This window comes from Eschscholzia californica, unplaced genomic scaffold, assembly GCF_041429995.1.
Source record: "Eschscholzia californica isolate CP2 unplaced genomic scaffold, dmEscCali1.0.p SCAF_1, whole genome shotgun sequence".
Classification (NCBI taxonomy): domain Eukaryota; kingdom Viridiplantae; phylum Streptophyta; class Magnoliopsida; order Ranunculales; family Papaveraceae; genus Eschscholzia; species Eschscholzia californica.
The window spans coordinates 69906456-69921119 of record NW_028238198.1 but is presented as its reverse complement, the minus strand read 5'-3'; the positions used below and the strand labels follow the sequence as shown (position 1 = coordinate 69921119).

At 36.7% G+C, this 14664-nt stretch overlaps 2 protein-coding genes across 11 annotated transcripts; one reads left to right on the top strand and one right to left on the bottom strand.

The window, feature by feature from the left end:
• The first annotated feature begins 5308 nt into the window (after positions 1 to 5308).
• Positions 5309 to 12233, top strand: LOC147568702 (uncharacterized). 9 transcript variants are annotated; one of them, XM_086655106.1, is made up of 12 exons: positions 5446 to 5636; positions 6207 to 6277; positions 6561 to 6670; positions 7460 to 7645; positions 7759 to 7870; positions 7959 to 7992; positions 8345 to 8382; positions 8488 to 8510; positions 8601 to 8753; positions 8912 to 11493; positions 11639 to 11719; positions 11870 to 12233. In XM_086655106.1, exons 3-12 carry the CDS (start codon positions 6600 to 6602, stop codon positions 11935 to 11937), a joined length of 3348 nt encoding a protein of 1115 aa, XP_086511232.1. In that variant the 5' UTR covers positions 5446 to 5636; positions 6207 to 6277; positions 6561 to 6599; the 3' UTR covers positions 11938 to 12233. The 9 variants fall into 9 exon arrangements, with proteins under 9 accessions (XP_086511234.1, XP_086511231.1, XP_086511230.1 ...); XM_086655103.1 differs by having other exon boundaries at positions 5449 to 5636; positions 8589 to 8753; XM_086655109.1 differs by having other exon boundaries at positions 5474 to 5636; positions 11873 to 12233.
• A 65-nt stretch (positions 12234 to 12298) lies between these two features.
• On the bottom strand, positions 12299 to 14664 carry LOC147568701 (serine/threonine-protein phosphatase PP1-like). 2 transcript variants are annotated; one of them, XR_015231081.1, is made up of 3 exons: positions 14194 to 14664; positions 13129 to 14067; positions 12299 to 12990 (listed from the first exon to the last, which is right to left on the bottom strand). XR_015231081.1 is itself a non-coding variant. In XM_086655111.1 (3 exons), the coding sequence occupies exons 1-3, from the start codon at positions 14366 to 14368 to the stop codon at positions 12518 to 12520; spliced, it is 912 nt and encodes a 303-aa protein (XP_086511237.1). In that variant the 5' UTR covers positions 14369 to 14664; the 3' UTR covers positions 12299 to 12517. The 2 variants fall into 2 exon arrangements, 1 of the variants encoding a protein (XP_086511237.1); XM_086655111.1 differs by having other exon boundaries at positions 12299 to 12694; positions 13508 to 14067.

The window sequence follows — 14664 nt, the reverse complement described above, 5'->3', positions numbered from 1 at the left end:
AAAATCAGAAACTGAGACTAGTGATTCACTGACTAGAGACTAGCACTCCACTAGGGTTGACTAAATCGGAACTAGTCCGATTTACTCGAATTACATATATATATATTACAAAATAAAGTATAATTATATGTACAGAAAAAAAGGGTTAATATATGTCGGTTCTACCAGGATGAACCTCTAAAAACCAGCCACTTGGCATGTTCAAAAACTAGCACTACCATAAGAAAGAGACGTGCTTTTAACAAAAAAATAAAATAAGAAAGAGACGTGTAGTTGGTGTCGAGAATTTTGAAGTCTTACTTAATTATGAATTATTAACAAAAATAAACTGTACCTTAGAAAAGTCATTCGGTTATATTGCAGCTGAGAGTAATAGTCAATGAAGAAGGAAAATAGAAAAAGAAGATTAGTAAATTACAAAAGGAAAACTAAATACAGTATTGTGTATAAGCATGAAGACAGACAAAAAAGATATTGAATGCAAGAAAAAAGTTGAAAAAATATAATTCCTTCATATTCTCCACGTGGAGCAGGCAGTGTCACTCGAGCTAGCTAGTTGGCTTCCTAGCTAGGCGCCCATTTTATCCAATTGGCAAAAGACTAACATTCTTCATTTTCTTTCTTAATGAAGTTGCCTCCAGTTGTTCAACAAAAAAAAAAAAAAAAGTTGCCTCCAGTTACTAAGGTAGGATTGTCGGTGGTCAAGATAATGACATTACTCTATTGCACTTTTGTTCTTTTATGCCATTAATAGAGATATTTAGGTAAGACATAACTCTCTCTACATATATACATATATACATAGTACATACACACATGAGAAAGCTTAGATTTTGTCCAAATAGTTCATGATGTAAAATTCAGTATAACACGCAAGATATCGTAAATACCTTTCAACAAAAAAAAAGAAAGATATCGTAAATATGTTTTGCATTTCATGCTAACAATGAGTGATTAGAAATGCTCCAATCATATTATTTAGATAAGTGTAGGTTTATTCAAGAGGTGAAACGTCCATTCCATTTACAAACACGGATGTGAGATTAACTCCAATGATAACAATAGAGAGACAGAGTGAGCGGCGAGCCTCACATTAATTAGAATTCTTTTAAAATTGACAATCACGTGAGTTGCAACCTCCAAATTTTGAAAAATGATTTGAAGTTTGACGACGTCTTAACCAACCGTCGATACAAACTCTATCTTTGTAAGGCCGATACTATTTATAGACCATGAATCAGTTTGGAGAATGATTTATTAATTATAATGTGAGGAAAATGAAAATTACAGACTTGTCGATAAAAATAATTTTGTTTGTTAGGTTACAAGTCATTATCGCATAATTGAACAAGAATTATATAGCCAATAAAGGACAGTAATATTCTTGTCAACCCTTGTTTAGACCAAGCATCCGGATTTCCGAAGTGCTTGGTAAAGAACAAAAAACATCTTATATATAAAAACTAGGGTTATATAATTTCAGGAATATACCTGCTCACAGAGGGTTCCAAGTCTCCCTAGCGCCAACCTTACCTCGTGAAACAGCAGCAGTCTCAACCTATAAAAATCATGTAACAACATCAATAAAACTATGTAAAGAAATAACGATTTGCCGAAACTCCATGATCCAATCAAGTCCTCGATCCTCCACGAAAAATAGCATTTATGCATACAGAATAAGTAATATTCATTTCCATTAAATTAAAATTCCATGGCTAAAGTATCTACCACACTACCAATCAATCAAACAAACTAATCAAAGACACATCTTCAAAAAAGAAACTAATGAAAGACATACAAACAGACACACATACCTATATATATATATATTATGAAACAAACACGAAACTAAAAAAGAATAAGCGAAGATATTCATCCCCATTACCTGTTGAGGAGTTGATGAACAGATTGTATTTCAGTCTAACAAACAAAAATAACAGGAAATATTCAACACCTTGAATTTAAAACACTCCATTAACTGATACGGTCTATAATTTAGTGCAGATGAAACCCTAACGCCTATCTATGAAAATTAAGAAAAAAAAAAGATTTAGGTTTGTGTTTCATCAGCAATTTGAAAAGAAAATTAAAACCTATTACTGAAAGTCAAAGGCTGGATCTTCCCCCATCAATTTCTATCTTCAACCTCTCCAACTCACAAAAAATGAAAGAAAATATAAATTAAAAAGCGAAAAAAAATATGAATAAATATGATATAAAGACGTGTAGTTACTGAGAAAAAGAATATGAACACAATAGGACTTATTATTTATTCCTTTGCGATCTTTGGGTCTAGTACTCTTAGGGAAAATCTATCGCACCATGAACCAAACCGCTACATATTTTTATAGCAGTTATGATTTATAAGTGTTAACTGAGAATATCTTGTCTCCTCCCTCTGTTGATCAACCAAGTTGTGATCTAATAATTATATAATATCTAATATTTGAGTTAGACAGAGAGCAAGTAATACTCGAAAAAATTGTGCTAATTGAATTGCATAAAGTATAAGCATAAAGTAATGTTTCTAATAAACACAAAAAGATAGAAAACACATAAATTGTTGTCTCATATTATAATTTACAATATAAAGTAGTTATGAAAAAAAATTATCACCTCAATCATAGACATGCCCACAATTATGTTAATTGAAAGTCATTGTGTTGGTTTTTATCATGCATAATATGTTCATTCAAGGAAAGGCTTGTAACCTTAATCAGAGACTTGGTCTCAATAGATTTCATTATCTGTTATAGCTCCTTGTAAAAGTACAAAAAAAGAAAAGCATATTAGGTCAAAAATTTTCATGTGTATAAAGGGAACTTGGATCTTTTTTTTTATCTAATATAATCATATCATTCACATTCTCATACTTTGAATGTAGTTTCATAGACGTGCTAAAAGAGGCAGTGGGAACCAATATGTATTCTAAACTAAAAAAGAATAAGCGAAGATATTCATCCCCATTACCTGTTGAGGAGTTGATGAACAGATTGTATTTCAGTCTAACAAACAAAAATAACAGGACATTCAACACCTTCAATTTAAAACACTCCATTAACTGATACGATCTATAATTTAGTGCAGATGAAACCCTAACGCCTATCTATGAAAATTAAGAAAATAAAAAATTTAGGTTTGTGTTTCATCAGCAATTTGAAAAGAAAATTTAAACCTATTACTCAAAGTCAAAGGCTGGATCTTCCCCCATCAATTTCTTCCAAACAGTCTGCAACTCTTCCTCGGCAAACATTCACAACATTCACACACATAAACGTTACAACATTCACACAGACATTTAAACAAACATGTAGTGTGCAGGAATCAATGGAACATGTATCATTTAACCAAAATAATTCAAACAACCAAAAATTTAAATAAAATCACCAAGGATGACTGAACATAACACTCACCAAGGATGACTGAACATAACCCTCAAATTCTGATCCGGTGGTTTTTTATGAAGAATACTGACGCCACAGTGGTTTTTATAGAGGGAATTTAGAAGAGACATGCCGGAAAGACATGACTGTCCGCGAGAAGGGATAAGCTGAATCGAGAAGAGACATGCCCTCATAGTAACTCCATCCAGTGGTTTTCTCTTCCTTCCACAAAGCTGCCATCAAAACCTTAAGCACGGGGAGAGAAAGTACCGAAAAGATGTGTCCCGTGAAAAAAAGAATCCAGCATTGAGAAGGTGCGTCCGGTGGCTATAGGCGCCCCACTTGATGATATACTAATATTGATCCAAAGGTTTATATCAATGGTGATGTGGCACGGACGGCCGGATTTATCCGGGGGTTTGTCCCAGTCAGCACCCATCCACCTGTTTTATTATATAGATGTATTCTGTTGTTGGATTTATACGCTAGGTTAGGTTTGTGGCAAAATGAGCGAACATTGTGTTCCATGGTAGTCCCAATTGACATTATTAGTCTACTTGATTTCTTATATTATTTCCACAAATTGTGTATAATAATCGAAATTCAAATGTATAGATATAGTATTGCATAAAAAGCTTTACGCTTATGTCCCACACTTGTTATTTACGACTTCCTATGTTAAAGCAAAGGTAATATCGTAGCAATTCTCTTATGAGAATGAAGAAAATTTTTCCGCTTCATCTGTGAAGAGGTTGTTTTTTTCATCGACAAAAGATACATCATTCGCGAGAATGTCTGAAGTCTAAGGTGTTGTTTGCTTTTTTATTTTTCAGAACTGATCCCAATTCAGATTTCAGATGTTTGTTTTTAAATTTACGAAAATCTGAAAATTTAGATGAATTTAGTTCATGTCTGAATTGGGCTGAAAATGAGGCCACTTGTTTCAGACTTCAAAACAAGTCTGAAATAAACACCAAATTTATGAAATGTCTTAAATGACCTTTATGCCCCTGTTGAAAGTTATGTCTCATGTTCAAATTAGGTCACCACAAAACCACCACCACCACCACATAACACCAAACGACCACCAACAGGACCACCACATCACTACCGAGACCACAAAGAACCAGACCGCCACCACCACAACGATCCACCACCGCTACAAACCTAACCGCCACCACAACAAACAACACCACCACAACAAACAACACCACCACAAACTGAACTACCACCACCACATAAACACCACGAAGACCACCTCGCACCCGAACACAATAGCAAGCAAGTGCTTCAACCCTCGCCATCATCTTGTTGGAAACCTCTTTGTAGACTCGGTTGTAGAGAGACATAAAAGAAAGAGAGAGAGAGAGAGAGATAGATAGATAGAGATAGAGAGAGAGAGTCTCTTACCAGCAGCTAGATGGGGAGAGCGAACAAAGAGAAGGTGACAGATTTATAGTCTAGGGATTCTTTTGGGTAAAATGGAGGAGAAAGGTAAACTTATAAATTAGGGTGTTTTTGGGTTAAAAAGATAGATAAGGGCATAAAAATCAAAATTATAATTCAGTCTCAATAATTCAGATTTGGAACAAACATCTAACTTGTAAGATAATTCAGTCAATTCAGTTAAGCTAATTCAGATTCAGCCAATTCAGATTCAGACAGGGAAAAAAAAATAACACCCAAGTTATAAGTTAGTAAGCGTCGTACGGTGGATTCGTGGAGCCAACACCAAGGGACTTGGATTTGGAATGTGAAAGATAGAAATAATATCGTTAACTACTACGACTTTGGGTGTCCCCATTAACCACATACATCAACAAAGGTCTCCACTCAGAACCGACCCATTGACAACACACTGGGGCCTGGGCTGGGCCGAATGTAATTTCTACTGAAGTATAGCGGCATTCAAGTACTTCCCAAAAACACAAAGGCACTATCTAGATTCTAGGATTAGATTCCGACAATCTAATAATGCTATCTGGACAAGCAGAAATGGCAGGTAAATAAATTTTATCTATTATCAAGGGTATTTTAGTACTTCATTAATTACTACATCATCATCACTGTACAAACTACTACTCTTTTGCTTCACTTCTCTTTTCTTCTCTCTCACTCGCTTTAACACTTTTCCAGATTTTCTCCACCTTCATCAGAAAAAAAAACCCAAAATTTCTAACTGTGAATCCGAGTTCTTGATCTCTCACTTTCTCTCTCTTCGTTCATAACAGATTTTAGTAAGATCTTGATCAGGTACTCTCTCTTTCTATCTACCTACTCTCACATTTTCAAGATTTTATCTCTCTAAACTCTTTAAGTTTGGATTCAATTGAAGTTAGCTTCATTTTAACTTCTTATGATTTATTTCTATATTTGAATCTAGAAATGCATGTTGGATTTTGAGTTAGGGTTCTGGAAAATAGTTCATTTATGGAAGCTGAATCGAGTTTAGTGGGTGCGGGGATTTCAACTGTAGTTTCTCTGTCGGCGGGATCTTTTTATGCTGGATTTGTTTGAATCTAGGGTTTTTATTAGTTGGATTGAAGTATGAATGTCTGAATCGATAGATTTGATTGTTTTTTCTATCTATTTGTTGTTGGAAGTGAAAGTTATTACAAAATGAAGTTTACTTCATTCTAGTTTGATTTGAGCTTAGTATACTGATCATTGAAGTGATTTCTTCTCTTTGGAGTTAGTATAAATAGATCATTATAATGGAATGCCTAAAATTTAAGAGGGTTTGATGTCATTCTGACCTTGATTCTAATTTTGAGTTTTTGAGAGAAAATAGTTGTTCTTGAAATTCTGTATGATTTTATCCAGCTTTTAAAGTAAATCTGCTGGTTCAGTTGGATTTCTCTTTCGGATTGTCATATTAGCAAAAAAAGAGAGGGGTGTACTCTTTATGTTTACTTTGCTCATCCAAACAAACCCTTATCATATGATTATAGTTTATTAAGAAAGCAAAGAGAAAAAGCAGATCCCTGAACTTTTATAGGCTTTTTTGAACCTTACTCTGTTAAGCAAGGTTGTTAGGGTTTTCTTCTTCCTGAAGTTTTTTTTACTTTTAGATGAATGCCATTGTTTTAGTTATTTTCTGGAATAAGGGTTCTTAGAAAAGATGAAAATTTGGGGAAGTTGCTTGGTTTAATTAAGTAGCTTCTGATTTTGAATCAGGTTGATGATTTTGTGACTCTGTGACCTGGTCTGGCCAAGATGGAAGGTGGAATAGATGCTGATGTACCCTTGGATTATGCTGCATTTCAGATCTTTCCTACTCAAAACAGGTTATACTTCTCTCTCTATACTTGAAAATGTTTTTGCTATTGATTAGTGGTTTCCTCCTTGCCTCAAATTATGGCTAGATAGTTGTACTTATAGTTTGCTGTTTATAGACTAGTGAAGCTGATGTGAACTGATAAACCTTAGGGTACTTCCCTAAGGATCGGCCACATTATAGGGGATAGTGTTTGGTGTGTGTTTTCTATTTTTCAGCTATGTTGGAGATATTTGAAGACTTGAAGTACAATGCAAGGTTAATTTTAGTTTCATTGTCTATTTGAAGGATTCTTTGAATCTTTGTTGTTTCTTGCTCATATACATATGTTCAGTACTAACTGAGATGCATGATTAATAAAGTAATAGATACACTCACATTTTATCACACCCCTCAAGCCGACACCGTTCATGAAGAGGGAGTTTGGAGCAAAGATGATTTTGACTATCTCTAACAAGGTTCTTTGAAAGAAATATCTGAAATTTGGTTTTTAGTAGGACTAAATAATAATTTCAGAGATTCTATTGGAGTTAAAACTTTTTCATATCTCTAGTATGGCAATGCCCATATTTTTTACTCTTAGTGCGAGATCCTGATCGTGATTCATCAAATCTTAACGCAACTGAAAAAAGAACTGTGTATTGCTGGTTGCGAGTTTCTAGCTCCAAAGGCCTTAAATGTTGATGTTTCGCTTATTTTTATAAGTTTCCTTCACAAATACCGCTGTTCTAATCTGAAATGGAAACTGGTAATTTTTGGAAGACTCCTGAGATATGGTTTTGAGTTTTATATCTTGCAGGTACGAGGCATGTGCCTGCCATGACAGAGAAATAGAGAAAGTGGCTTCAGGTGTACTAGAACATCTCATGTTAGAATTACCTGAAGTGAAAAACTGCCACCCCGAGGAAGATGGTGATGGCTTCAAACTTCAGTTGCCTAAAAATTTGAGAGGATCTGAATGGTTCACCAAGTCCACTCTTGCTAGGTCTGTGTTATAGGATCTCTTTTGCTTCTTTCCTTAACTTTTAGTTAGCACTGTTTGTCTTTCATACTCTTTTGTATTCCTCTGAATACTAACTCAATCTATCTACATTCTAGGTTCCTGGATATTGTCAGTTCACCTGAATTATTAAATAATTGCAAATCGATTAGGAATGAGATGTCTCAGTTGGAGGAAGCAAGAAAGTTTCATCTTCAGTTGTATGCCCAGGTTGGTATATGGTCAATTTTTGCGAAACTACCATTGGAAAATTATAATTGTTTAATGTTGGACAATAATAAGTATTTTGCTTTGTCAGGGTCCTCGGGAGCATCCTGGAACAGGGGAAACAGGTACTTTATAGTTTATATGACATTTGACATCTTAAATTTTAGTCGAAACCTTCATTTTTAATATCTTTAATCTTTTAAGTGGTTATGTTGCTTGTCACTAAGTCTTTAGGTGAATATCTTAAAGATTCACTGTTCTTTTGAATCACAAGTCTTTTACACTTCAAACTTATTCGATGAAAATATTGTTCTTCATGATTTTTCTTCTCTGCACCTTAACTGCTACATGATAATTGATATAGATGATAATCTATGTTACTGTCATCGGTTAGCGTGGGAGTACAGATTTAATATTAGTGAAAATTCTATTACTTTTGAATTAAAACTTTCTATATATTCTTGCTGTCTTGAACAGATGGCTCCGACTCAATAGGTGCTGATCGGGCGTTGAAAGTAATGCTTCCTCATTAATTTTGTTTGTCGTGAACTTATGTTTTATTTATAGTTAGTGGAGGCAACTAACTATCTTTTCATGTATGTTGGCAACTGGAACTACAGACTGCGTCATCGGATTCTACCAAGTATGTGCTTAACTATTATCGTTCTTTAATAGCATATATATCTTTGGCCCAATCCCCATCTCTTTTAATTTGATAAAGGAATATTTCCAGGAATGAACTTTTGCGAGCTATCGATCTGAGAATAACAGCGTTAAATGAGGATTTTAGTTCTTCTTTTAGCCAGGCTGTAGGTGTGACATGCTCCACTGATCAAATCAATGATTTGCTGACATTTTGTGAGCACTTTGGAACGACAGACTTAAGGTATCAATTTACTGTATCTCACTACTTTAGCTCTGGTTGTTGATCTGTTAAATTTCTAATTCCTGCAAATAAAATTGAATTGAATGATTATGGCACAGAATCATTAAGTTCTCTTCGTGGACTATAATACTAAGATTTAATTACACGGTCCTTTCCAGGAATTCCCTCTTCAAATATTTAGCATTGGGACATAAGAATCAAGTTACTAATATTAGAAGTGAATGCTCAAAGGTCTCTCTTGATTCAAAGAATGACAATGGAAATATTACTCACGAGTCCCCAGTGAAGACATTCAAGGCCATAAAATATGCTGCTTCTCCTGCTAAAGCTGCACAAGTTGAGCGCCAGAGCTCAACAGGGAGTGACGAATCTTCTAACTCAAGTGACGAGGAAAAATCATTTTCAGAAAGAAGCCGACCTCTTATGAGACCCACATCATCTAGAAGGTCAGCGTCTCCTATGCGAAGGATTCAAATAGGAAGATCTGGATCACGAAGAGCTGCTGCTCTAACTATCAAGAGCCTGAACTTCGTTCCGGCTAGGGAAAGAATAGCTTATAATAGAGATGGTAACAGCAGTGAAGGTGAAGATGGAGATTCAGTTCAACCTCCGAAAAAACCTGAGAGTAATGTAAGAAGGATGAGTGTACAAGATGCAATCAGTCTCTTTGAAAACAAACAACGTGATCAAAGTTCAGATCTTCAAAAAAAGAAATCTTCTGCAGAGGTATCGGTTAATACTAGCAAAGCTGTTCTGAGAAGATGGAGTGCAGGCATGGGTGATTCTTCTACCCAGTGTGCATCCGAGAATTCTTCTGAATGTGCTGTCCAGACAACTATAGATAATTCAGTGATTGAAGAGATGAAGAGCGAGCCAGTGAGTGAAGATATGGAGATTAATTCTATGGAAGTGGAACAAGATCGTGATTACATTGGTGACAGTATTAGTCCAAAAAAGACTGCTGAGAGGGGAACTATGTTAGCAAAAAGGGGGAGGAGAAAAGCTGATATTCTTGTAGTCCATGGAGACGAACCTTACGAAAGAGTGACAAACTCTGCCATATGGAGTCGGCAAAAGGAAGCAGAGTTGAGCCAAATGTTGAAAATGATGGAGAATAAACCTGTAAGGAATCGGAAGATGACAACTGAAAGTAGGAGAAGTCAAGAGGTTCCTATTGAACAAAGAGGTGGCTTCTATGACCACTACAAGCAAAAACGGGATGCAAAACTTCGAGGCGAGAATTCCGGGAAGCGAGCTGAGAAGGAAGAGCAGTTTAAAGCACTGAAAAACATCCTTGACCAACAAAAGGCTGAATTGGCCACTAAAGTTACTAGTACTGCTGGGAAACAAAATGCTTTAAGTAAGCCTAGGAAATCTCAAAAGAATCTTTCTCCGCCTGTGCAACCTAAAAAGGAGACAGCAAAACCAACTGTTTCACGGAAAGCGTCACCTAAAGCCTCACCTAAACCTTCTCCCCTGCCAGCAACACGTAAATCGTTACCACTTGCTCCGTCCCCGAGAACAACTGCTCCAACACCAACTAGAACCCCTAACGGAGTCTCCTCAGGCACGCCACCAACTCGTCGAAAATCTCAGCCGACACCATCACCAACTCGGACAAATCCAAAAGCGGAAAGACCCCAGATGCAACAGAAGACCACAAAGGCCACCCCAGTTGAGACCAAAAGGAGCTTGAAAAGTCAGGAAGTGAAGAAGCAGCAAGTGACAACTAGGAGTGAGAAAATCTCAAAAACAAAGAAATCTGTACCAGCTCCAGTAGATGATTCCAGTGTGATTCCCAACAAGCCAAGTTTCTACAGTAAGGTGACAAGAAAGGGCAGTGTCGTTCCGATAGAGTCCAAACCATTTCTGCGGAAGGGAACAGGACTTGGCCCTGGTGTTGCTAAGACGAAAACGGATCAGTCAGATGAACCTTTAAGAAAGACCGAGAATTTTCGTAAAGATCAAGAGGATGTGGTTGCTGATACTCCAAAGCCAGCAACTCAGGAGAAAGAGGAAGAACTACCAGTTCTTCCTTTAAGTGATGTTGTTACTGATTTAGAACTGGAAGCTTCAGTAGATACTCAACAGTTTTGTGAACAAACGGAAAATCATGATCAGTACATACAAACGGAAAATCATAATCAGTACGTAGCTGAAAGTGACTGTTGTGAAAAGACACCAGAGTTTCCATTAGAAATACAATCTGACGAGGTATCTACAATTTCACCTAATGCTTGGGTGGAAATAGAGGAGCATCAGGAAATGCCAGCTTCTTGTGAGAATGACGTGATTAAGCCCCAGCAAGTTTTGAACGTGACTACTGTTGCACCAATAACGTTATCAAGTCCACGTGTTCGTCATTCTCTCTCACAAATGCTGCAAGAAGAAAATGGAGAGCCTGAGGTCATTGAGTGGGGAAACGCTGAAAATCCACCCTCCATGGTCTATCAAAAGGATGCACCTAAGGGTCTGAAGAGGCTGTTAAAGTTCACTCGGAAAAATAAAGGGGAGGCTAATACGACTGGTTGGTCAAGTCCGTCCGTGTTTTCTGAAGGGGAGGAAGATACTGAGGAATCTAAAGCTTCTAGTAAGAGAAATTCAGATGCTTTGCTACGGAAAGTTACTCTCCAATCGAAGGGCTACGGCCAGCCGGCTTCTTTAGGTGATAGCTATAATGGTGGAAATTTAGACCAGAGACCTCCTGAGAGCACAACTACTATCCATGATTTACTTACAGGTACATTAACTGGCTTGCTTTATCCTTTTCTTGCTGGTCCTTGGTGTATCTTTTGAGCTTAACATTTGTGTACTAACATGATTTATCAGCAACTTTCTTGTCGTGATCTATTCATCTTACTGTCAATCTTGAATTTTCTTTTCAGCTGCCCAATTGAATCGTGGTGCTCCAAGTTCTCATAAGTTGCAGGAGGGGCACATATCTGCTGCAACCACCTCGACTAAAGGTTAATCTTTTACTCTTTTCTAATTTCTTGATTTGATTATTAATTTGTTCGTATACTTGTTTCTCTTCTTTCCCGCCTCCAAGTATATATATTTGCTTTTGCGACTCGTCTTTTGTGGGTCCCAACACTTGCTCAATGTTTGTATTTCAGCAGCTCGGTCATTCTTTTCACTCTCAACATTTAGGAGCAGTAAATCAAACGAGACAAAACTTCGTTAATACGGGAAAACTGAAGTAAAGAGATGAGTATTCGTCTCAGCTTCCTAACCTTCTACTGGTGGTTTGACCTGAGGCAAATGTTTCTTTCCCTCCACTATTTGTATTTTTTATTGCTATGTTGTCTTATTATTCACGTCTTATTCTGCATATTGCGAGCAAGTTATTTTGTAAATGTGAAGTTATAATAGAGATTATTTCACGCTCAATATTTCGACAATTATCTGGAACAGAAACTCTAGAAGCATATTAGTGTGTAGGAGTAAACATTTTCCTGAATGCATATTTTTTCTATTCCATCAAGTCTGTCGACATTTGATTCAAGTTTCTTTTATTTAGGATATAAAGCATCTTCGCTATGATCTTTTCACCAAACTTCAGATAATTAGTTCCTTTAACGTTGGCAATTATACACACTAATCTGCAAGCAGAAAAAATCAAAATAAAAAGAAAAGACAAGAGGCTTTGGTGCCGAGAAGTGAAAACAATTTTGTTTATGGACACATAAATTAACTTAAACATCGAGCATGGTAGGTAAGAAAATGTTTGTTCTTTCATGTTTTCGGTTGTCATTGATTGGAGCTTATTCAAGTAGAACTGACTTTCCCCTATATGGCTTTAGGATTTGAAATGAGCATAGTAGACTCGCATCGACACTCATCATGGCACCTGCATTGTTGAATTCTCCGCAATAGTTGGGTGCTGAAAATATAGTAACTAGTTGCCTGTCGGCAAAGAACTCGTAGCCGTCTTCAACAACCTGTCACCATTTTCATTAGGAAAAGAAATATATCCTAATACTAAGTTTCGTTAGAATCATTGTATATATGTATATAGACATCTTCGTTGTATAGTAATAGATAAATTATCAAGTAAATGATGGTTTAGTTGCCTATCAAACTACTAACTATCATTCTATCATGTATGGGTAGACAAAAACTAGGGTTAGTCAGGTAAATGAGAGTCCGGTTTTGTCCTTGACTGAGCTGAAGCCAATGTTCATGAACATCAGTCATGGGATTCTCAGCAAACTTGAGCCAATCCTACCCACCCAACCTAACCCAGCTCGACTCAACGAAAGCAAGCATGTCAAGTCAATTGGGTCTGTTTTGTCCTTGACTGAGCCGAAGCCAATGTTCATCAACATCAGTCATGGAATTCTCAGCGAACTTGAGCCAATCCTACCCACCCAACCTAACCCAGCTTGACTCAACGAAAGCAAGCTATGTCAAGTCGATTGGGTCTGGTTCCCGAAACCCTGTAAGCCAACTTTCATAACCTTGAACGCCAAAACTAATCTCACACAACCAAACATCGGTTATGGAATTCACAAACTAACCTGAACCAGCCTAAACCAACTAAACCCGACGAAAGCAAGCTATAACCAAACCCTGTTAGTCTGTAACAGACAAATGCATGTAAATCTCTAAGGTTCGGATATTTTTCTAGGGTAACTAGAATCCTGTCGAAGGTCTGGTTTGTCTGGCCCTGCAAATCCCTTCCTGGTGTTGGGTCTGTCTGGTAGGATCTGGTAATTTTCACACATTAGCAAGTATCAGAGAGATATATGTACCTGATGAGCCCGGCAGACAAGATCAAGATCATGTTTCTTCAAGAATTCAGCTACCTTATCAGCTCCAAAAGTATAAGAAACACCTCTATCATTCTCACCCCATCCTTTAATATCTCTATCAGGATCAGACCACAGAAGATCACACAACAAACCTTGATCAGGTACATCAACTGGTCTCTCAATAGCTCTTATACTATCCAAGCTTTCCATTTCAGGCGAAAGCCCACCGTGCATACATAATATCTTATCATCAATAACAGCTGCAACTGGTAAACAGTTGAAGCAATCAGTAAAAATCTTCCATAAACGAACACTAAATCGACGTTTACATTCGTCATAAAATCCATAGATTCTGTTGATAGAAGCACATTCGTGGTTTCCTCGGAGAAGGAAGAAGTTATCAGGAAACTTGATTTTGTAAGCTAGGAGTAAACATATTGTTTCTATACTTTGTTTTCCTCTGTCTACATAGTCTCCAAGGAACAGGTAATTCGATTCTGGTGGAAACCCACCATACTCGAATAATCGTAGGAGATCGGAGAATTGGCCATGTATATCACCTGGTAATCAAGAATTCATCATCTTAGCAGAAATTTAACGTATCAGAAAGTCAAAATCCATGAATTAGAAGAACATCGATTTGAAGTTGTTACTATTGATAAGATGATGAAGATTGTATAACTTACCACAAACATTCATGGGTGCTTCCAATTCGAGAAGAACAGGTTGGCTTAAGAAAATCTCTTTGGAAACGATACAAACCTGACGAATTTCAGCTTCGTTGAGCTGAACTCGTTTTCCTTTACTTTTTCTTCCTTCTAAGAGCCTGTCAATTAAATTGTCCAATACATTTCTATCCATCTCTCCCTAAGAAAATCTAGATTGAACCCTCTTCACCAAAATGATCAAAACAACAGTTTCAAAACCAGAAAAAAGATTGAGAAATCAAAATCAAACAGAGATGGATAGAGAGAGAGAGGGAGGAAAAGGAAAAAAAGTTTTGAGTTTGCTAAAATTGGAAGCTAACAAAAGAAAGTTGAAGTTAGAATTTGAAGCCCTTCATTTCCATCCGCAGTAATCGGGTTGAAAGCACGTCCCATAACTTTCGGTTGAGAAGACTCTCTCTCTCTCTCTCTCTCTCTCTCTCTCTCTCTCTC